The sequence below is a fragment of the Acipenser ruthenus genome, chromosome 31 (assembly GCF_902713425.1).
Source record: "Acipenser ruthenus chromosome 31, fAciRut3.2 maternal haplotype, whole genome shotgun sequence".
Taxonomy (NCBI): domain Eukaryota; kingdom Metazoa; phylum Chordata; class Actinopteri; order Acipenseriformes; family Acipenseridae; genus Acipenser; species Acipenser ruthenus.
The window spans coordinates 14,720,196-14,744,196 of record NC_081219.1 but is presented as its reverse complement, the minus strand read 5'-3'; the positions used below and the strand labels follow the sequence as shown (position 1 = coordinate 14,744,196).

The 24,001-nt window shown below is 45.7% G+C and overlaps 1 protein-coding gene across 2 annotated transcripts in view; it reads left to right on the top strand.

The window, feature by feature from the left end:
* The window catches only part of LOC117973969 (collagen alpha-1(I) chain-like), a 76,863-nt gene that overhangs the window by 22,300 nt on the left and 30,562 nt on the right, over window positions 1-24,001 (top strand). The window contains exons 2-8 of one of the 2 annotated variants that reach the window (XM_059005428.1): window positions 2,854-3,001; window positions 3,394-3,552; window positions 3,934-4,129; window positions 6,633-6,776; window positions 18,710-19,507; window positions 20,975-21,019; window positions 21,231-21,350. In XM_059005428.1, the coding sequence (XP_058861411.1) occupies window positions 2,854-3,001; window positions 3,394-3,552; window positions 3,934-4,129; window positions 6,633-6,776; window positions 18,710-19,507; window positions 20,975-21,019; window positions 21,231-21,350 (1,610 nt within the window). Of the gene's footprint in view, window positions 1-2,853; window positions 3,002-3,393; window positions 3,553-3,933; window positions 4,130-6,632; window positions 6,777-15,224; window positions 15,362-18,709; window positions 19,508-20,974; window positions 21,020-21,230; window positions 21,351-24,001 lie in introns of those variants that run through there. The other variant, XM_059005429.1, reaches the window with a different exon arrangement.

Below are 24,001 nucleotides of genomic sequence, written 5' to 3'. Positions count from 1 at the left end.
GTTGATGGCTACAGTACACGCTGCATGGCGGCTTTTGGTTCTGAAGATTGTAACAGCCTTGTGTATTACAGTGGTCGAAGCTAGTACACATGTAGTTGTACCAGCTTGTGTATTCTGTCATGCAGCTTGGCACACAACTCCCCTTTTATTGCCTGCGAGCCTCCCATTCAGGTATGGATAACACCAGCACGGACCTAATGTAGCAAGACTCTGGGAATCTGCTCTTGTATGTCTTTCTGATTTGTCTCTCTGTAGCAGGGTGTAAAGCGTGGAAAGTAAAATAAAAAGTATTTTTCTAATTGAACATGGTAAATGGTGCAAACGCTGTTCTGGAACAGCAGTGAGTCAGTCCTCTTGTGCAGCGCTGCTGTGCAATGCGAAAACAAAGCCTGTGATTGCAGGTGTCTTTTAATGCATTAAACTGAGCGGCCGCGCTCATCAGCGTGCTGATCTGTGGTCGTTGCTGACCCCAAATCCACAGGAACAGCTTCCAGGCTGCTCTGGAAGTTTTCGGTTCATTGCAGGCGTGTCGAGCATGTGCTGCACACATCTGTGAAGGGACCACCTTCTGTATTTGTAACGTACCCATTCCTGACCTCTAAAGAACCGTAAGCATGTGTTTATAACTCGCCTCACTATCGCAGAATACATCTTTGGAGTTTATTCTACTTGAAGGGGCTCGGGAGGCATGGATTCAGTGGTGCTTCATGACCAAAGCATACGCTGGTGTGGGGCAGATGTAGTGGAATCTCAAGCGTTCATAAATCAGCACGCTTTCTATTTATTTACTCGTATGCGTCTAATTCGGACCACAGTTGTAAATCACATACCAAATAAACAACTGTTATAAATACTAAGAGAACCTTTGGGTTCAGTCACAGGGATCTTATTGCGTTTCTTTTGGTATTTATAAATCTATCGAGTTTTTAATAATTGTGGATTTGTTTTAGACAGGAGTGCTTATGGATGTTTCCGCTGTTATTTTGACAGCTGTTCCATGGTAATTTACTCACTGTACTGTAGCTGTTCAAAATAAGTAAACTGTGTCAAAGGATTTAAAGATCCTCAATTGAAAAGCACAGAGTTTCCCCTCGGCCTGCATGCCACAGAGTCTCAAAGGCAGAGCACTCAGGCAGGGGTCGGCAGGCTGCTCCAGCTCCATTGAGCTCAATGTTGCATGCAATGTGACGGAATTGAAAAAGCTCAGGGCTAGCTATGAAAGACATTCAGAGGGGTGCTGGGCAACCTGTACAAAAAAAATCTTAAAACATAGTGACATCACTGGGCAATACCTGCACAGAAATGGACGTGCTGTTTTTAGACTGTAAGTTTCCTTTAGATTTGTACAGGGTGAGCAAAAAACAAAACCAAAACCATAATTCTCTGCTTTTAAAAGTACATGCTTTTATACCATTTCAACTCCTCTTGAGAGACGGTGTACTAACTTATCAGCCCCCCTCTGCTCTGTGCTCCCAGAACAAAGGGAGAATCTCATAGCCTCTGTCTGAACCGCTGTCCTAATTAAACGAAGGAGGACTCTAAGCATGCAGACCCTGTGCCGGGAGGCATTGAAAGGAGTGTGTGTTATACTGTAATCTGAGTGCTCTGGCAGTGTCACATGCACACCTCCTCGGAGAGAGCGGCCGTGCTTCACAGCACCCAGGATGGCAGGGGCAGTCCCAGGAACGCTCTCAAACTAAACGGGACTGACTGAGCAAACAAAGGGGTGCTGAGTGAAGAAAGAAAGTGATCACAACGAAACGTCTTCTTTTTTTAACTTTGAAAGAGCACTTAGTGAATCTGGGAACGAGACATTAATAGCACGTCCTTAATGGGAAATTAAGGAAAAAACTTCCCAAATGTTTCCGATAGGATTATTTAAGGAATGTTACTTAAATGCTATAGAGTTTCTATTAAATTCCCTTTTGAACCTTGAAAGTAGATATCTCAAGAATGGATGTCGAAAGCTTAATACGACAAAGCTGTTAAGTGTGAAGTCTGGTTGGAGTATTGCTTTCACTGTTACCTTGGTGTTGAACCTCACCACTGCCCTGGACTGTAATCTGCATTACTTATTTGAAACCCTGGTAATGGATCATTCCTGGGGGATCCCGTTTAAATTGCTTGGTGATTGGCTTTCAAAACCCCCCAGTCCATGGTAAAGGAATTTCAGTCCTCTCTGTACAGTGCTTTGGGTGGTCCCATGCAGACAGCACCTGTTAAAATACAGTATCTATCTCACTTGCACCAGTAAAACGACTGGGATTCTCTTAATACGCATTAAAACAACATACTGTAGGGGTCCGCTAGGCTGGACAACCGGGTTACAGAACGGGCTCTCCACAAGGTTAGTGTCTGTCGGCCTTATTCGTGAAACTTGCACTGGTTTGAAAACCATTACACTTTCAAATCGAGAATTAGGTAATTAAGCTCTTTTGTCCTGAAAGGATGCCAGCTGAAGCCACATTTTCTTAAGCCCTTCTTGCACAACAGACGGCTGGCCAAAATACACTAATTGGAATCCTGACAGCTTTCCAAAGTAGAGAGAAAACATGAGTGAAATTCAGCTTGATTACATTGCTGTGTTTTCTCTAAATGATGGTAACAAAGCATTTTATTTCAGGATGGTAACTGCATTTATTCCATTTGTGCTTTTAAGACTGTATTCCTGCAACCTGAAAACGGAGTAATTGTGGAGCGGTAAGAATAAGAATGCTTTGTCTTGAAGAGTGAGCAATGCTCTCGTTGTAGCCAGCGTTCATTTTTCCAAGTCTTGCTCTGCATTGCTGGGGCGTTTCCTTTGCAAGCGTGAGAATCGAGCAGTAACGTGCTGCCTCCTTGTGTTCTCTGCAGAAGATGTAGACTTGCTGGACAAGATCACGTCGCAGTCTTCAGACCTCAATAACGTCTCTGTGTCACACGATGAACAGAACTGCACCGTGCTGGGGATCGGGCAGTACGCCACTCTGAGCATGCCTACCCGCAGGGCCTTCAGAACCAGGTACCCGCTGTCTTGCTTACAATGAGTGTCTAGCAGAGATGGAAACCCATAACACATTATGAAACATGACTTGGGTATAATGTCCTCTCAGTATGTACTGAGCATGCAGTTTATAATCCAAGACCCCCCCCCCCCCTGTTGCATATTGCTCCGTTAGTGTGAGCTGAATTAGACATTTGCAAGCTAACTTAATTTCAGCACACGGGGAAACCTGGAATGGCTTTGACTGCTATGCAGTGGGAGTGTGACACTCCTGCCAGGAATGGTATATTTTTAAAGCAGAGGCTCTAGACCCTGGTGTGTGTGTGTGTGTGTGTGTGTGTGTGTGTGTGTGTGTGTGTGTGTGTGGTGTCCTCTCCAGTGACAGGGCTGTGTGTGTTGTCTTCCCTCAGGTTTGCAGACGAGTTCAGTGTGCTGATTCACGTCAGGTATGCTCTGGCCGAGGACACCAGTCTGCTGACCGTCCTGAACCACCGCAATGACATCCTCCTGCAGCTCCGCATCAACCCCTACGCACTGACCTTCGTCACCACCAGGAGGAGGCACTACGAGTGAGTGCAGTGCACTTTGGTTGCCGGGCAGTGCAGTCTTTAATGACTCCATGCATATACAAATATATACAGACGCATATAGTTTGGATGCTTTTACCTTGATCTGCAGCTGCAAAGTATTAAAAAAAAATCTGAGAAATAGGAACCTTTTTTTCTTTTCTTATTTCAAATTGTTCAACCATTGTGTTTGGAAGCTTCCCCTAATATAACAGTTTAAGAGACTGCATACTATCCATTTTGTTAATTTTGACATCCTGGTGTAATGGCCAGACTAGCCCAGATGCTGGCTGCACTGTAAAGGGAATGCAGAGCTCCGGTGGGAAGCATGTGGCGTGTCTCTGAATATGTTGAGCTCCTCTGACTGCCCGCTGCTGCCCCCAGGTTCCCGGTCTCCGTGCTGGCGGACGGCACGTGGCACCGCGTGGCTCTGGCCGTGTCCTTGGATAGCCTGGAGCTGCATGTGGACTGCGAGCTGGTGGAGAGCGTGCCCTGGAAGGAATACTTCGGAATGGGCATCTCCACCGAGGGTCTCCTGCTCCTGGGGGGCATCATAGAGGCCTTCGAGACCCCCTTCGAGGTGAGCAGGGAGCGGGTTATAAAAAGCTAACCAGTGGTAAAGGCACAGTGTAGTGAAGCTAAAGCATGGTGAGCACAGGCACAAGGAAGTCATTGGGAGCAATGGTAAAGCATGGTAGAAACTCTGCTTGACCACGGGAAAGCACAGTGGAAGCATGGGGAAAAACATGGTTAAATGCACGTTTTTTATAAGGGATAACCTATATTGCAGTTGCATTGTATCAAGCAGGAGCATGTTTCCACTGCTACAAGCATTACTGTAGCACTGTGTGTCTCAGTGGCACTTTGCCATCAGAGATTTAAAGGGGGATGGAAAACATAAGGACTGGTTTTATCATTTATTTAGTTAACATTCTGAGCTGCGCTTTCCTAGTTTTGTAACTCTTGCACTCAAAGTATCATTTGGGTTTAAAGTTGTTTTTATACATTGCAAAATCAGCTCTCACAAATCCCTCTTAATGGTTAGAGCGCCTGCACACTTCATGACTCGTGGGGGGTCGACCTCACCCAGTGATTTGAAGTGTGTGAATTGAAACTCATTTCAACATTGAAGGCACTGAGTAAGACTCAAAACGTTGGTCACTGGGTTTCTGAAGTTTCTTGTTCGTGTTTTTACAAGGCCAGGCTGTACACTGATATAGCGATCGGGTTCTCCCTCCTGCCTCTCGCTCACATTTCCTCAAGATTAATTCTGAACTCCAGCTGAGCAGGGAACACGGAGAATCCACTGCACACACTGACCTGTACTGTGCTGGGATCCCGTCTGGAACTGGACGTTTTTGTTTGCTTATTTGTTCTGGTATAATACACAGGGTCTTGTTTTAAACGGACCCAGGAGTTTGGATATTTCTGTGCCACTCCGCTTACATTGCAAGTTATTAGAACTGTGTGTTTTCTCCACATTCTGTATTTTTTTTGGGCTGACCTTCAGGATTATTAACACAGAAGAATCCCTCTTGCATAGATCAGGAAAACGTGAGGAAAAAACTGGAAATTTTCAGTAGAGATCTGCGGAGCGTTCTGCAAAGCATCTCGGCGTTTAGTGTTTGTACTGATAATGGCTTAAGCATCTTTGTCAGTAAAATCACATCACACAAGACACATTTTCAGAGCTGCTTGGGACTGAATAGCAATTTTGCAATCTCCATGCTGACTCTAAAGTAAAGATTAAGGAAAAGTTTAGGGGTCAATCTTCTGGACTAAACCTGTAAGCCGTTAACACAATGCTTCTTGCATTTTATAATACATTGATGGTATAGTCTCACCCAAAACACCAGGGCAAACAGCACCTTATTAACTGACACAGAGCCTCAGTAACATGTTCTTCCAGAAGATGGCAGCACGGTTTAATGAATGGTAAAACAATGAACTATTGCAAAAGCTGCTTTCACTGCGACAATAACTACTGTGAAAGCAATGGTTTGCTGTACAGCATGGTCAACCTCACTGGTGCTGTTGAAGCGATCTGTTGTAGTCGTTGATTCCCTCATTCCAGAAGATCACGCGATGCTGTTCAACACTGCTAGCTGTACCAGCAGGAACAGGAAAGTGCAGACCAGCCTGTTTAATCTTTAACCTCCCCCCTCAGAAGGCACGCTCAGTGTCCTGTGTGCAGGAAGACCTGGAACCCAGCGTTTCGGCATTTAGAGGATTTAAATCGCAGGCCATGCATTACAATCCACACACCTGCATTCATCATGCTCACTGTAATTGACTCCAGGACCCCTCTTCTTCCCTGCCTACTCAGTTCACATACGGTGTGGTGTGGTCTGTACTGCATCCCACCGGCGTGTGCATTCTCTGCTATGCAATAAACCACTCTGCCAGGTAATCCCTGTGACTGAGACAACAGCACCAGGGATTATCAGGTTGTAAAACGTCAGAAACTGGAAGGAGACGACTGACAATAAAAGGCGATGGAATTTCTCAGATAACGGCTAGGAATCGTGTTTGTGACCTGCTCACTGTAGCAAGGTTCAGACTTAATGTTTCAGGTTAAAAAGAAAGACATCTGGATACAGTGAGAAAAAACAGGTTTGGAAACCCCATGGTACCTGAAGTTGAGGGAACACGAAACCACTTTGTGGCTTGGAACTTGGTTTCAGGAGACTAGGTTTCAGGCCACTGCAGGGCACACCAGGGGGGACTTGGGGTTTGATACAGCAAAGTTGCCTCAAACTAGGTCTTCTGGTCTCCTGGAAGCAGGTTTCAAGCCACTGTTCCTGAAAAAGAGGCTGGTGTTCCCTCGGCTTTAGGAGAGGGCTATATCATGGTGCTGACACTTCTGTAAGTGAAAACCACTGTGTTTGAAGATTACAAAATGAACAATGATAAATAAAGTGAAATCGGTCTTTGAAAGCTGGTAGATTTTAGGACGCATGTTTTTTATGTTGCGTTTGTTCGAAGGTCTTTTGAAGTGGATTGGAGCCAGACCATGCCCTGCGTGTTTGGCTCGAAGCGTTTCCTTTCTCCTCTCTGATCTCTCCACTGTCTCCCCTCCCCAGGGCTCTCTTAGCCAGCTGAGTTTCATTATGGGGGATCCAGCCGCTGCCCGGGAGCACTGCAACCTTCCCCCCCGGGACTGTCGGGGTGCGTTCAAGACCGAGGCTCCCCAGAACACCTCCACCTCTCTCAGGGACACACAGCAGGTACTGTACAGTGCAGTGCTGAAGTGCAAGCCAGGGTGCTTTGGTAATAGATGCTTTTCCAGTGATGGAAATACGACTCCCATTGCATAGCAGTTTGATCCATTCCTGGTTTTACTATGAGTTTTTAAAAAGGCACTTCTGAGCTTGTTACCTATACACTATGTCTAATCAAGCTCCTATTAAAACCTGGAATGGGTGAAACTGCTATGGAACAGGAGTCTTATTTCCATCTCTGCTTTTCTGTTTGCTCGAATCATTATCCTCAAGTGATCTTGAAGACTCCCAGTTTTCTGTGGTCACCATTTCTTGTATGGTCTGTACTGTACCCGTTTGACAGCACTGTTTTCATTGCTATACATCAGGTTCTACATCGTCTCATCTTTGTATTGCACACGTCTCATACATTGTAGCTGTACACTGCATGACGTTGCTTGCTTTTCTTGAAAATAATGAGGCGGTTAACTAGAAACCGTGTGCCACCCATCTGTGGATGAACCTGCTGTACTACCCTCTGAGTAGAGGACGCCTATAAGGGCAGGAAGATCCACCAACTAAGAGCAAACAATAAATAAATATACTTTACATGAAGTGTCTCGAAATTACTGTGTATTTACACACCAGTACAATAAAGGGGAAAGGGGAAAATCCTGAGATTGATTGATTACTGCTGTGGGCACTCGGATAGTCTTTCAGTTAACCACAACGAGAAGTGACCCCAATTGCTGAAGCAGTAACTTGAGCATTTAAAAACACTCCGTGGAGGGATTTGCTTATCTAAACACATGTTTTAGCTCTTGAGATTGGTTAACGGTGTTCTTGAGAAATGATTTAGCGGCTGTTCTGATTGCTGTGATGCTTCAAGGTTTACGTTATGCTGTTATGAAATGTGAGCCACTCTTTCTACTCATGAGTTCATTGAACTGTTACTCAGTCAGACTAGTAGAAAATACATGACTTGCTTTAATGTGCAACAGGCAATGTGGTGTCATGCACTCCTGTTACGGATTTGGACCCCAGTCGGTGAGACGGTTAAAAGCTGTCTAACCACACCTGCAGAGGAGCCTGGTTCTTGTGCACAGTGGTGAAGACGCTTGCCTGCAGTGTGCATCGTCGCTGGTTCACCCCCAGTCCAGTCCTGTTACAAACTCACAAACCATGCCCTGCCACGCATCCACTCCTGTCTCAGTCCCAGTGCAGATGGTCTATGCTTTTCTCCGGGGGGCTCAGACTTGCACTTGACTCATAGTGACCAGCCTGACCTGGACTTGAATCATCACGACTCTGCCTGTGGAGCTGAAATACCAGTGCTTTAGTGCATGTCTACTGGGCGGCTGATGAATCAGAGTAGGTCTTCTGTGGCAAAGACCAGATGTAGAATATTTCCTACATTATTTATGACACGGGAAAGTGTCTTATCCTACTGCCTTGCATTCTCGTACAGCACATTCATATCCGAATGTCAAGATTATATTATAATCAATAGCAGAATGGCTACCTAGTGCCCCTGAGATGCTCAGGCTACTTCTCCTTAGGGAGCCTTGCTGATAATTTCAATCATGACTAAGAGCTTGACGCTAACCAGTTCACACCTATACTACTGAACTAGTTCAGTCCAGCGCACCTTGATTCAGATTACTATTTGAAAAAGTTCTTTTTTTTTTATTGTATTTTATTTTCTTACATTTTTCCCCTTACTATTTCACTGTGTCTGCAGTCGTTCAGAGCGGATCTGAGTTCTGTTGCACCGCTAGAATTTTCATTTGTATTAAAATCTGCCTTTAGCTGGCTTTGTGCTTTTTACTTTGAGATTGAAACTATGTGACAGTACTGTGGATTGGAAGGTGATGCTGTTACATGATTCCAGTGGAAATGAGGAAAGATGTTCAGTCCTGGCACTTAGGATACTCCAGACAAGCTGAAAGCCCGGTAAAGGAAAATACAGAGAAGAAGGGTGATGACTCCGTACTGGAGCAATCAAACCCAGAAGAACTCTGAATGAGTACAAGCACTGTGGAGTAGGGCAGTAAGGGGAATGAGGTATTGTAACAAAAAGAAGCTGCTTGCTCTCTCGCCCTGGTCAGGCTCAGACAGTGGTCTGTTCTTCCAGCTGTCTTCTGATGATTAGTTCACAACAGCGGCCCTGCATAGTGCCGACAGACACGGCATAGCACAGAACCTGACAGAAGCCAGGTGCATCACTCTCTCATTCTCGCATCATCTTATTGTGCTTCTTCCTCTGTGCAAATCCCCCGTTACACTGCAAGAGCTCTGCCTTGCTCAGTTTTGTTTTGTGTATGCAGAATTGCACATGCATTTCTATAGGGCGTTTTATTCTGGAATTCTATATGCTTTTCTAAAGCCACCAACGGCGTATTGGATATTTTGTATATCTCTGGTGGGGCCTTATACAGTATATGCAAAGCAGCATCTGCACCAAAAAGCACACATGTTACGCATTTAAATATAGAGACAGAACCAGATGGGCGGCTGGATATATAAATGGAAACCATCAAGTATGAAACTAATGAAGCATAATATCTGATTGATGAGGTCACTGACATCATAAGTGATATATTATACAGTAAAATATAGGTTTCAGCAGGTATGATGGGTATCATTCCCAGTAATTGACACGGAGGGTGGGTATCATCAGCCTGAACTTGCCTCTAGTGGGGCGGTCTCCTGGGCTTGTTTTTTATGATCTAATGTCTGGGGGGGAGGCACCCTCTCCGGTTCTCTTCAGTGATGGCCCTGCCTGCGTGTTCCTGCAGTGATTGATCTCAACATGCATGTGGCCTGTCCGACAGCAGCTTCAATCAAAGGCTTTGTGTTGCTCCTGCCCAGCGGGAACCCCTGAGCTCAGCGACTTGAAGACCCCGCGGTGATTTAGAGGGGTTCAGGTGTTTCGCATTAGAAACGGGTGAAGGATCCAGCCAGCTGAGCAGCAGTCTGTTCCAAGTGTGTTTCTTCGACTGGGGCTGACCAGGTAGTTACTCCCAGTTCTGCTGCTGCTTCTGGTCTCTCTGAGCGTTGGCTGTGTTCAGTGATGGCTGTCCTGCTTGTGCTCCAGCGTGGTGACCGGGGGGGGGGGAGAGATTCACCCTCCCAGACTGTAGGGGCTGAGACTGGGGCATGATGACTCTGGCATCTCCTCTCCATGCCATACCAGATCAAGCAAGAAGCTCTCTGTGTGACAAGTTGTCCACGTTTAGGGGATGAGACCTGCATATGTTGTAAATGGGTCTTACTCTTTTCCTGACCGATATGAGAAGGAGCTGCAGGACAAGGATCCGAAGTGCTAGGGATGTGAAGTGGCTGTGTGTCCATCCGAAGCACCTCTCTGTTAAGCCCTGGGAGCAGGGAGCAGGGAGCCACTGTGGCTCAAAACTAGGTTTCGGGAGACTAGGTTTCAGATCACTGCACGGCACACCAGGGGAGACTCCTGGTCTCCTGGAACCAGGTTTCAAGCCACAGTTTCTGAAGAAGTGCAGAATCATACTGTTTTTTTTTTTTGTTGTTTTTTTTACATGACCCCAATTTGTACCAGATCCCCCTACCCTTTCAGTTTGTCTGTTTGTATAATTATCTGTGTGCTTTGTCTGTCTCTCTAACCTGTCTGTTTTTATCTACCTAAAATAACTTTGTTTTATTTTGCATACATTTTATATGTATTTAAAAAAAAAAAAAGAGAGAACACCCAATATGTTTGGAATGGACCCAAACATTCTGTTACAATGTAACTGTAAAGACAGAGTATTAATAGCTTTGAGAATTAACATAGCGTGAAGGATTTTGGTACTCTTACATATATTTTTTTTCTGTTGCAAGGATGTACACCATGGAGGATGTTTTGTATCCACCAGACTGCAGTGCAGCAGAAACGCTTGAAGCCATGTGTTTGCCAGCCGTTGAAGGGATAAGAGTCGGGGGCAGCTGGTCTTGACCTCAACAAACATGTCATCTTAATAAAAATATCACATGTAACAGTATATGTTTATGACTGTAGTATCAAAGCATCACCAACGTGTATTTTTTGGCTTTCGTTCAAATAACTTTTAGAAGCGACTTTCACACACTTTAGCAATTTAAATAATGACAGCCTGTCGACTTGTCCCTGTCGGGCAGAGCACTTTTAAAACAGAGTAGCTTTTAAATGCAAGTAAGTCAAAGGTTTAATCTCTTAGCGATTTCAGAATGCAAGGGACTGCATGTTTAAATGTGTCTGACTTAAACAGAACAATGTCGTATTCAATACTTGAATAACATATATATGTTTATATGGCATAAGAATCTAGTTTCCATGTGGGTTTGCTGTTTGCACTTCTAAGAGCACCTGCCTCAGGTGTTTGTTGAATTTCTCTGTGTGTTTTAATAAGCGTGTGTTCTTGCAGGCTGTGACCTTCCCTACATTTCCATTGAGAGCAGCAGCACTGGCTGCAGCTTTGCATCGGTTCGTTTTAAGACCACGATTACAAGCACTGAGTTCAAATCCAGCCCTGCATTCTCTCACTGGCCTTCCTGCAGCTCTTTGTTTTAGCAGTGCATCTGTAACCGATGGGTGCCAGGCTGAACCCTGCTGTATTTCAGCTTGTTTGCTGCTGCGTGCTTTGTGTTGGTCCTGTCCTGGTGCACAGATTAGTCCTGTCTCGTGTATTTGCAGTGTAGAAGAGCCCTGCTGATCAAAGCCTGGTTTAACTGCATCCAGACCCGATGACTACAGCTTAGGAAGTGATTTGGTATCGGGCTAATCCATAGGGGCTGCATGTTACAAATCTGAAGAGACCAAGCAAAGGACCTGGAGATCTTTAACACAGCAGACCTGGTTGCTATTAACGCTGATGCAAGCTAAGAAAATGGATTGTGATGCAACGGCTCCTGATAGAATGTCCTTTTTTCTCAGGGCAGTTTAAACTGAATTGAGTGACAGTGAGCTTGAAGGTGCTGGTACTGGAAGCCGACCTGGGATGCCAAGCGCCCACCTCGCTCTGGCTGTGAGGGCAGGGTGTGTCCGAGCTGCCAGGAGGCGGGGGAACTTGCCATGGCAGTCAGCGGCTGAGCCTGGAAACAAAGCCAGCCTCTCCTGCCGGCCTACCCCTGCTGCAGCCACAAGACCTGGCTCCGAACCCTCTATTTACAGTCTTCTGCATGGCAGTGCTGCTGCAGCGTGGCTTTGAATCCCAGCTGTCCAGGCTCTTTATGCTGTGATTCTGACCCTATTAAAGTTTGCTACAGTATTTTTGCACTGTATTTTACCAAGCTTTACCAAGCCTGTTACTGTTGTATAGTTGTAATCGCTTCCTCTTATTAAAAGATTGATATGAGAAATGTATATTCAATCGACTTTAAACGACAAGGCCTTTTCAGTCTACTATAAAATAATAAAGTATTATTATTATGGGTGTGCATTTTCGTTGCTTCTAGTAGGCTAGTTATTAGAAGTATGTGCACATTTGCCAAGGAGGCTGGAATAGTCGGTTTGCAAGCAGCAACTCCAGATTCATGGTGTTTATTCACTTCCCAGTGGAGAGGGCGCGAGGTTTCTCTTTTTCTTGTGATGGTTCACCTCGACCCCGAATGGAAACCTGTTAGAACTTGCAGGATCTCGCCTGCAGCTCCGAGCGACGGGTCAGACAAAGTGTGAAAGCAATAGTGTGTCTTTATAGTCTGGAAAGAGCAACACACGCCATCAGCACCTGGTGCTGTTTACTCAGGGTGCAGAGCACTGCAACACCTCAGATGGGTTTATTTTTACGTTTCTTTTTTTTTTTTGCTGAATCACATTACAACCTGAATTGTATCAGTATTGCTTTTGAAATCGTGGAGCTTAAGTTCAGTAATGCATGAAAAGGATGAAAGGCCAAGGAAAATAAAATAAATATATATATACACTCGAACGCTAAGCAGAGAAATGTGCGGGGTCTCACCCCTGCAGCCAGCAGGATAGTGAGGAGGAGTGATTGTCATTCTGAACTCTCTCAACTTATGATTTGTGTGAAACTGCACCCCCCCCCCATCCCAAAGAAATACCCGTCTGTTAAGCATTTCCATGTTGGAGCCCCTGTATATTCGACCAGTTGTTTTACATGTTCATTGAATTAGTTAGTAATGTAGTAAAGATTTTTGTAATAAATATTGGAATAATGATTTTGCTTCAATTACTCAACTCTGCGTGACTCTCCCTTGTACAGGGGACACTATGAACCTCTGTAATTGATCACAAGTAATTGATCAGCACGGTGCGTTGCAGTGAATGCTTACGGGTTTAGGGGCTAATGACGGACAAAGCCAGAGGCAGTAGAGAATCCAGCGTGATTGGCGGACGCAAATTTGAACACTCCAAGAACCAATGTTAACTTGTTTGTTAGCTGTGACGAAACAGGTGTAAAAAAATTTGAACTTTGACTTCACGCCCAAACCGAAGGGCTGCCTGTCTGTGTAGAGGACAGCCCTGGGAGAAGACCCTTCACTGCTGTGTGTCAGACCGTTATTTACCTTGGTGCCTTGATCCTGTAGCAGTCTCAAACAGAGCAGAAACAATCCCTACATCTGGGCTTGGTCCTGTTCCAAACTAACTTGTGGGTTTGTCTCGTTGCTGAAGATTCTGTTTGGTTTGCTGGATTTGATGCACAGCACAGTAACTGCATTTACGGGACAGTTCTACTGATGCTAACCTGCAGTTGTAATGCACAGTGATATTAAACTGCAATGATGTGCTTCCTGTGCCTCCCTCTGCTGACTGTAGAGGCTGCCTATTCCGTGATTTACTCTTAAGAATACCAAACAGCTGATTGTGTATGATCCTGGAACTGCAGAATGACAGGGAGTTGCTTCAGGTTAGCAGTGGAGGCTTGATTTAAGATTCTGCATGGGATAATGGGAACTAGCCTGTGACGGCAGTGCTTCGACCTGGGAGGCCCTCTGACAAGTCATTTGCAGTTTCTTTCTTTTTAGATGTTGTTCTTGGTGAGTGTTCTCTTATCCCAGATACAGACGCAGCTCCTCTCCAGATGCTGAAGGTAAAACCCAAGGACTGTCCCCCTCTGGGCTCCATTCCACAAAGGCAATGCAAACTCCATGACAGTGTGTAGTATCCATTCCAATTGCTGTGTCTCCTAAAGCGGAGGGAACACCAAGCCACAAAGTGGCTTCATGTTCCCTCAGCTTAAGAGTCAGGTGAGTGTTAGATTCTCCCATGATTCCTGCAACCAGGAAACCAAGCCCTCATTGCACAGAGGGAGCTGCGAAGTTAAGAATATCCTGCTAATATATAATAATAATAATATTACTGATTTGCAATTCTTCCGTTGAGAATTTTTTTTATCAAACAGAAGCATTCTTCCCCAATGCCCATGTCCAAGTTCATTTTAAACCTTTAGAATTACAGTTCGTGCTAGAGGACTCTACTGGTGTAATGCTTTACAGTAAGTGAAGTGATGCTTTGTGTCATCTGGCAGACAGCACTCATCATTAATGCCAATGACCCCAAGAAGGTGACCCTATAATTATCTATCCTCAGGCTGTAATTCGGCTGAACTGGACTGTATAAATCAGAGCGCTTGCATCACTAAACTTGATTAAAGTGACTAAACTTTCTAATTTTAAGGCTTTGCAAACATGGAAACTCTGGTTAATGTGAAACATGCGCCGAGTCTCGTAAAAAACAAACTCTTGTAAGTCTGGATTGTTATAATTTTGTGGGAAGGCCGTGTCTGGAAGTGATTTATCCTGCGCAGATCCCAGCGTGTGGTGCTCCAAGTTTATTTTTAATGAAACCGAGGACATTTTTGCAAGGTGGCGTCCATGGATTCTCAATGGGGCAGGCGCATGGATTATCACTATCATTGGGGCATCTTGGCTCAGTGTTTTGATGTTTGTTGGAGCTGCATGCGTGCTGGTATCGATGTGTGGTGGCTTTTTTCAAATGATCCCACTAAGCACTCCAGCACAGAACACACAACCCAGGTTTTGCAAAAAAGAAAAATTTATTCCTCTGTACAAAACTGAAATCAGTACATACCTTTGTTTACTGTTTTGATGCTACGTTGAAATGATGCACACTTGATTCTCAAGATCAACCGTGGAAAATCAGGCTCATCTGCCCCGCATCTCTCTTCCATGGCCACAATCATATTTAGTCAGAAAGCAGTTTCTAGATGTATTAAGTTAGTTATCTTCCATCCCTTGAATCTGCACTGGTTTGTAAGCTGAATATACAGATGAAACAAACATTTGGGAAGTTCAAGGGCGTTGATCGAGAGGCAGGTTCAGTTTGCAAGCACTGGCGGCGATGTGACAGATGGATTGCCCTTTTAAAGAGGTTGTTAACACTTGCCTTGGCTGGCCCGTCTGCAGCAATGGGAAGAGGCCAGGCAGAAGCGTGTACAGTAGCTGAGAAAGGGGCTGGGCTTGGAGCTGTGGGGATCTCCTCCTGGCTCCCTCAGCCCAGGCTCCTCATTGTACGTGTGTGGATTCCCTGGGAGTGCAGTGTCCTGACAGTCATGGGAAACACAGGAGTTCTACTGGGCTGCCTGGTGCTGGGGCTGATGCATCTTTCAGCGTTAGGGCAGCAGACTGGTTTGCAAAAGGTAGGGACAGTGACAACCTGCTCATTTTCATTTTAAAAGGCTTTTGAATGTTAAAATCAAGAAATAAATGCAGGATCGAAAATGCTGGAAACCGTTAAGGATCTAACAAATCTCGCTTGCAGTTGCAACTGCAGTTTGCATTATTTATCTTGCTGGTGCATCCAGGTAGTTGTTGTGCAGTTCATGTTTATAAATGCTTTTTTTTTTTTTAAATACAATATTCTGGTGTTACTGGTTCAGAGCATCCTAGCTGAGAACATTTCCTGAAGAGGAAAGAAAGTGCTTGAATAAAGCCATGTAATTAGATAAAAAATAATAATACAAATGCTCCCAAAGACACACATGAATGTATAGTGGATGCATTGCAGCATAGGGTAATAATAAACCAGGGCAACCATTTCACCAGAACCATTTCAAACACTGTGGGGCTGCTGACTTCAAAGCTTTTCAAGTAATGAGCAACATAACTTACTTAACCTGCCTTAAATGAAATGCCTTCTGCTGTGTTTATTTCCAGTTCTGTTAACAGGAGTTTTTAAAAGGCTTTGACAATCTGCCCCAGAGTGTTCGCAAGCCTGTCTGTATATTCTCCATCACCGCTTCTCTCCAGGCAGCACTGCTGTGTAAATTGCTGCTGCTGCTCGTAAATCTCACGCTTCCTAAACTGGATCCCGGAATGTTCCCACAATCAGACCCTCGTTGGGAACAGAACCCCCCCCCCATTCGAAAAGACCAACCCTGCAAGCCGCTCAGACTCCTCTTTATCACAAGCAGGCGTTTGGACAGCATTAATGGTGATCAGCTAGGTCAGCCAATAGCATTCTCCAACCGGTCCCATATTGTAATTCCTATGCAGACTCTTTGCTAGTAATAAAGCATGGTCAGTTGGGAAGGATTGTAAAGCCCAGAGAGGTATGGTAAAGCATATTAAAAGAACATGGTAAACTTCTGTAAATGTATAGGAAAAGCAAGGGGGGGGGGGGGACTGCAAAATAGCTGTGCAAGATTCTGGCGCTGCACTTTTTATTCAGGGTCTCTGAGTTAGTAAGCTGTTCCTCCAGCCTCTGTCAGTTTCTCTGTAAAGAAGGTGAAGTTCAGCCTTGCACATGAATCCCCAGGAGCCTCAGTTGTCCAGAATGGAGTGCAGTGGTTGCTCAGTCCCCCCCCCCCCAGGGCACAGTACCTTTGAGAAGGAGATTAATGAGTGGCTTTAAAAAGATGTCGTACATTCTTGTGTCAAGGCGTTGGGAGCGCTTGTCTTTGCCCAGGTTTCTTTCCCTGTGTTGTTGCCATCAGACTCCTGGAGCCGACGGTGGTCAGGATGTGTTTTTTCAGCTGCTGCAGCTCAAAGACAGTCTATTTAAAGAACAAGAGCCTTTCAGCAGCACCTTGATTTCTCCTACAGGGTCTGTGAAGACAGGTGGGCCTGCTTCCTGCAGGTAACGTCGGCTCTCGTTTGTTCGTCTTGAGGGATCTGATGACTTATCTGCTTGGATCTGTATTTCTTTTTTTAAATGTTTTTTTTTTTTTGATGTGCAGTCACAGCAATGAACTAAAGCTGCACGAATCATCAAAATAAGCATTTAAAAGGACAGAACAAACTGCAGACGCCATCAGTAAGGATGTAACTCTTTCTGAACTGAAGCAACTTTGAACAGACTGTCCCTTTTTATTTTATTTATTTATTTTTTTTAAATGGTCTGTTCTAGTTTTCAGACTACACTTAGCTCTTTGAAGCTGGATGTTATCAGTCTAAGAGGGAAAACTAAAACTCTGTCCCCTGGGGGCATCTGTTTCCCCGTCGACCCCTATACAACCCCCCCCCCCCCCCCCCCCCCACATCTCCTCAGCCCTGCAGCAATACCGCTGCTGTCATCAAATAGCTGCTTTAGTCACGTTCTGGTTCCCCAGCCTCCTTGCCGTCAAAGCTAAGCTGGTCAGCACATGTTTGTCCCATTTCACTACAGATTACTGTGTGCTAGAACCCCGACCCTTCACGTCCGTGATCCAGCCTCAGTCCAGGAAAGTGGCACTGGGATATGGCGTGTGGGGGAGGGGGGGGGGGATTTTTTCAGGATGGTAAGTGCTTCTGTGATTGCGATCAGCCTGGAAGGCAGCCGGCTGACAAATGGTCCCCTGGAGCCGAGATTCAGGCCTGCTTTACAATGTGATACTCTCGCCCAGGAGCCTCGGGCAGGTGACACTGTCGAGCTGCACCAGGGAGCTCTCCGTTCAGTCTATCGGAGTGAAGCATGAGAGTAAACTACAGCCCCTCTAAAAGAAACAATGGGGGACCAGTTTAATGCACAATCTGATTTAATTAATAGAAACTGGCTTTTAAAAACATGACTATCACCCTCTGTTCTTACAGTTTTTAACACTGAATGTATAGCTTGTGCAGGGATCTATCTAGTTTTTCCTCCAGTGCATACAAAGATTGTGCCAGTTTTTCGAAAGTGGAGAGACTTGTTATTAATACAAAGCCACTCCCATGTTTTGAGGTGCAGACTTGTTCTCCTGTAACAGTCACACCATTCTCCCTCCTCCTCCTCTCTCTTGTTCTGCATCTGATCAGTCAGTGTGTGGTGGTGTGGCATTCGGGTCTCCCATTCACTCCTCCTGTTTTTAATCCATACTGTATTGTGCTGTGAGTGGTTGTGAGCTTTCAACGTGCATCTAGAGACGTTCAGATATTTGGAATTGGGTGTTTTTCATTGGGAATAATGGACACAGACAACCGAAAAGGTATTTAGATGCAAACTATTCCTATCGCTTGTGTGTAAAACTAACTAACAATTCAAACTCCCTCAATGTTATTGACAGTTAAAACAAGGAAGCAGTGACTGTGTTTCCAGCACCGGAGGTCAGGGGTTTAGAGCCTGCTCCGGGGAACCTCAGACACCTGTGCTCCTTAAAGCACCCCTGCCCCCTGCATCACACACTGCAGGAGTTTGCAAGGGCAACAGAATGAAACCTGCTGTAACCTGCACTGCCCCGGTCTGTAGAGAGAGAGAGAGCTGCTTCTGCTGTGCAATGCTCACCTAAAGGAAATCAAATAGACAGAACATTATATGAAAAAAACTGTACTGAAACGCAAAAGAATAGTAAACTAAATGATTACTCGGCACATTTGGAAAGGTGTGTCAATGAGTGAGCTGGGGTTTGAACCGGGGACCTCCTGGTTACAAGCCCCTTTCTTTAACCACTGGACCACACAGCCTTCTTATAACTGATTGTTTTAAAGCGACCTGCATGGTTTTGATCTCGACCAGTACATTATCTACACCCACTTGCATACAGCCCTTGGTTTTCTTCGTGTTCACCACAGTTTTCCCGTTCTATCCGTAGGGCTCCACGGTTGAAACTCCAGGATCCCAGACGTGGTCCCCCTGGCTTCAGCACTTTGCCAAAGGAGCTGGCGGCCCCTCTCCCGGCACGGCGACGGCTTTGCTCCTGGGCCCAGGGAGCCGCGGAGACATGCCCGACGAGGAGCCAGCGCACCGGAACATCACCTCCAAGAAAGTACCAGGACTGGGGTGGTCTGCTGGCAACCTCACCTTGGACAAAAACACCATTACCTCATTGCTCATCAAGGGCAGCAGCGATGGCTCAACTGCCGTTTCCACCAAATCGGATTCTGTGTTCAAGATCGTGGACGAGAACGTCACCACCGACAAGCAGAAGGGGGACGCGGGCTCCAGGACTTCTGTTCTGTTTCCAGGCAAGCCCTCGGACAAGATCATCGACCTAGACGCTAAACAGTCCTCTCGCCTCCCAGACAGCAAGACCTCAGCACACTCTCCCCAGCGCCCTGCTCCTCAGGTTCAGGACACCGACCTGCTGCTTGAAGAAGAGGAGCTCTTGGTTGCTGCTCCCTTGCCTACAGCTCACCCCAGGACTGGGGAGTTGGATACAGGGATAAATGCCAGTGCCACACTAGGGGAAACGCACAACTTATCAGAGGCTGGGAATGGCACTCTACAGCACAGCATGGACTCGCGCACGGATAGGATTACTGACACCAGGGTGCTGAAGGGCGCTGTGCATCAGCAGCACAAAGAGGGCTCTGTGGTGCAGGGGTCCGACGGCAGGCAGTACCGACTGAAACCGGGGCCCCCAGGGCCAATCGGACCCTCAGGGAAACCAGTAAGTGACCATCCTTCAATCTGTCTGTGTCTGGATGTCTGTCTTCTTGAGCTGGAAATAAGAGCCACTCCAGGATTTCTAATGAGATCTTTATAAAACCCTGGCTGGCTTGAGCGGCTATGCTGTGTGCTTTACATCAATGTATCTGTCTGTCAGTCTATCTGGCTAGATTTGTCTTCTGCGTGGTTGTCTGCATTATCATATATTTTAAATCTACTGGATGACTTGCTTGTTTTTAAGGAAACAGTGAGGCATTAGAAATAAAACCAAGCAAATGTTTAATATATATATATATTGCTCAAATGTGTTACCTGGGTAAATGGAGATTGCTGTATCTTGGTTTTCCATGGCTGAGACCTTCTCAATGCTGTTTCCAGTAATTCTTGGTGGTCCTGAGATCATGAGAGTTATGCCTCTAGCCTTTAGTCTGTCGTTTTCAGATATTTATTTTTTTTATTTTTAGATTATCGCTCCACCTGCTTCAAGACTAAAACCCGAGGCGAGGTCAACAGGGTTGTAAGGTCACAGCGTTGCATGATTGTTGCACTGTTCTAGAACACAGAGGGCGGGTCATGGTCAGGAAATGGACAGCCAGACTCGTAAACCTGTTTCACTAATAACAGGGTCTGAAGCACGGTTCAATATGATCCACTTCAAACCTGTTCCTTTATAGCAGGGCTGTTTTAATTATCCTGCTTGTGAAGTGGGGTTTGTGTGCAGGATTTTGCACCTGACCGGGTATTTATTGTAATTGCTTCCCACTGCCCTAAAAATTTCAGTAATTGCAGCCTACAGAAGCTCACCACTCCCTAACCCTCCTCCCGGTAGCTCACTGCATTTTGTTTTAGGAGCCTGTCTTGGCGTTCTAGGCAGAGGGAGAGGGTCATAAAGATGCACGTAACAACCTCCTCAAAGGGAAGGAGATGGATTGAGTTAAAGCTGTAGAAGCAGTTTGCACTTTCCGAAGTGTCGACGTGTGGGAATGACCCCGTAGACCTGTGCTTTGTCATCGTCCCAGACAGGCCTTCATTGGCCAGGAGAGAAGTCTGCTATCACGATGACAGTGCTGCTAACACAGTTCCGTGTTCCGTGTTCTCTTAGAATCTGCTGATGAAATTCTCGTTCTCTGCTCGTTGCTGTTTATCAGAGGTAGAGTCACTGCTGGATGTGCTTAATGGGTAATTCGGGTGGTGAAGCAATAAATAGTGATTCTTCTTAATATACTATGTCACTTACGGTTTGCCTTTCTAACATACATTAACGATCACATTATCGTACTAATAGTCATGCAAGACTTTCAAACTGTCGTGTGACATTACACCCCTTTATCTGTCGTCTCGGGTCAATTTCTTTGCTCCCGATTTTGCGTGTACACCACCGCCACCTACAGGGCATTCTGTATACTGACCGCTCCCGGAAATGAAATGTATGAAAACACCTTTAAAAACTACTTCTGTCTTTTATCAGGGCTGCTCAGGAAGAAGAGGGTATCCAGGGTTCAAAGGAGACAAGGTAAGTTTCCTTTGAGTAAGTAAGTCAGTATTTAATAGGATCTGTGTGTTTAAAGACCAGTAACAGTGATAACGGTGTGCATCTAGTTAGAAACAATTGGAGCTGTTCTGTTAGCGGTTCTCCCCTGCACTGAACGCAGCAGTCTTGTGGTTGCAGCAGGGAAATCAGTAGCTGAAGCAGTTCTCACAGGAGGGGGTGCTGTCTGTTACAGGGGTATCGGGGGCTGATGGGACGCACTGGCCTGACTGGGAAGCCTGGACCCCCCGGCCCCGCTGGGCTGCCCTCACTCTACCTGTGGAGGAACACGCCCCAGGACTGGCTTGCATTCAGGGTGAGTGTCGACTCCCAGTCAATCAAAATGCATGGAGGACAGAGCAGCCACACAGAGTGCTCATCCAGAACTGTCAAACCCTCAACGGTGATGTTTTCAGTTCATTGAAAAAAAAAAAATGCCTTCTGGTCGAAACATTTGTCATGGAAATGATCAAGATTAATTTAGTATTTCCACACACAGAGTGTTCCTTTGAGAGACTGCACCCTTTAACATTTGTTGTAAATGAATGATATCATGCCTGTCCATTTGAATCCTGTAAATGCAGTTTGTCTTTGATCCAATGCTTTGTGAACTTGCTGTCGCAGCGGCTTCTAAAATGATAACCCGCCCCCGGCTTCCCTGAAATGAAAGTGTGCATCCGACCGCTGGACTCCATATACTGCCAGGCTGGCCAAGACCGTGTCCTCTCATTGGCTTATCTTTCATTCTATTTCCGACAATCCATTTCAGCTTCTTTAAATATACCGCATGGCTAGCAAAGGCAGCTGCGTGCTGTAATTGAAAGCAGTTGGATGGGAGAGTTCTGTAACACTGCACAGGACCTCAGGGGCACAGGACCGAATCTGCTGCATTTCCGCTATCAAGTTAATTCTGGACAATAACTGATCATCTTGGGTTTTTGCGAGTCCATCTTGACCTCCTTGATTCTATATTCCGATCATCACAGGTGTAGCGTACCAATATTAAATATGCATGTGCGAAGACCATGCAAAGCAATTGAGAAACATGACATCTTGCTAAACAAATCTTCAGACCTAATGTAAGGACTAATATGCATGCTGAATCCCTCCTGGACTTGGTGGAGCAGTATTGATGCACTGACTCCCCAGGAGGAAGGAGGTGGCGTGCGAGTTCAGTATAGGACAGTGGTAATACATCCAGCTGCCAATGTGGAACTAGTAATATTAATGTGCAGAGTCGGTAATCCCACAGGGGCTTGGGATGAATGACTCTGAGAGAGACAGAATTAGCATCAGCAGGCTGAAGCTCCAGAGAATCCCTTCTATTCTGTCCAGCAGCGAGCACCATGCAGCTTCTCAGGCTCTTTTATTAAAAAGCAAGAAGACCGTCCCTCTCCGAGGGACGCTGGCCTTCTTAAAGGATGCGTTCTTGTGAAAAGGGCTCGCTTACTGTATCCCACTTTTATAAACCGCTGTTCAGGAGAGACGGTGGGATTGAAAGGGTTACTGTACTGCTGGGAATGTTCCCTTCATCCATTAAAGAGACAGGATTGAACTGTGCTCAGATATTCCGATCTGTAATATGTTTTAAACTTGTATTCCTTGGCAATGTTCTTACCCTTGACTATGGACAGGGCTAGTGTGTTATATTCTCCAGCTTAAGCCAGTTGGGAGCATTTTATAATACCAGCTTTTATTTATTTGTATTACATAGAAAGGGTTACTCGAGTTTCACTGAGGCCGGTACAGCAAAGCCAATGGCAGGGAGGAGAGTGTGTGAGCCAAACCGCTCTATGAAACCCTGCTAGTGTGGTTTTATTGCAGTCTTAAAACTGCCTTCAATGCTTTTCTGGCTGGTCTGTGAAGCTGATCCACTGTCTGTTGAACCCACAAGTGTTTCCCTAAGTCGTGGCTCTCGTTAGCCAGGCTTTTTCAATTATTTTATGAACGGTCCTTTTTTTAAAAAAGAAAAGTTTGCCTTCCAAACGTCAGCTGAACCATCAAGTTAAACTGTGGTGGGTGGAGGGGGGGGAGAGCAGGTAGGATCACAATTCCTGAAATCCTCACACATGTCAAGCATTAGGAGTGCAACAGACCCTGCCCTGATATCTGTCCTGGTTTAAAGCTCGAGTGCTGTGCGAGATCAAGACGGCAGGTCTTTTTAGTTGTGTGTCTGTGTGTGTGTGTGTGTGCGGTACATTCCCTCGGCTTGGCTTGAGTTTGAACCGGGGACCGCTGATTCAAATCCGCGCTCTGTCCAAACCGATGGGCTGAAGCTCAGTCCGCCCTGTATTTCATGCTGAATGCCAGCGAAGGCGGGATGGGATGTAATGATGGGGTTTGATAACGTGGTCTTCGCTCAGCTCAATGAGAACCCGTCTGGTGCTCGATGGTAGGTTTGAGGTCCTAACGAGGAGTAACTGTGTGGGCCCTGCTTAAATCAAAGCGCTCCTCTTCTGTTAGGTAAGGCTTCAGTGTAAGGGGAGTAGCAGTACCTGTGTGCTTCCTCATTGTATTTCCAGTACCCTGTCAGACTGAAAGAACGGAACTGGAATAATCAGGGGATGGGAGCTCCTCATGTTCCTGGATGCATAGTTCTCCTCCTATATAAAACCAGACACTAAAAATAGGAATCTGTATTCATCGCCAACCCGAGATGGGTCAAATTCACTCACGCAAATTAGTTTTCTTTTGGCATTGCCAAAATGCAAGCTGCTTCTCAGCTGTCCTAACCCAGACCGGATCATCACGTTAGCTTGTTTTAATGAGGGAGTGGGTGGGTTTCAGTTTAGATGCTTCTGTTCCCTTATAATTTATGTTTGAGTGGTGGTCAGTGCCCCCGACCCCCCCCGGTATCCTAACCCGCTTTCCACTTATTGCCACCGAATAGTACGACAGCTGTGTCCAAGCCAAGAAACATATTTTCCAAGTGTAATATTGTGAGAAGCCTGCTACTGCGGCAGAGGT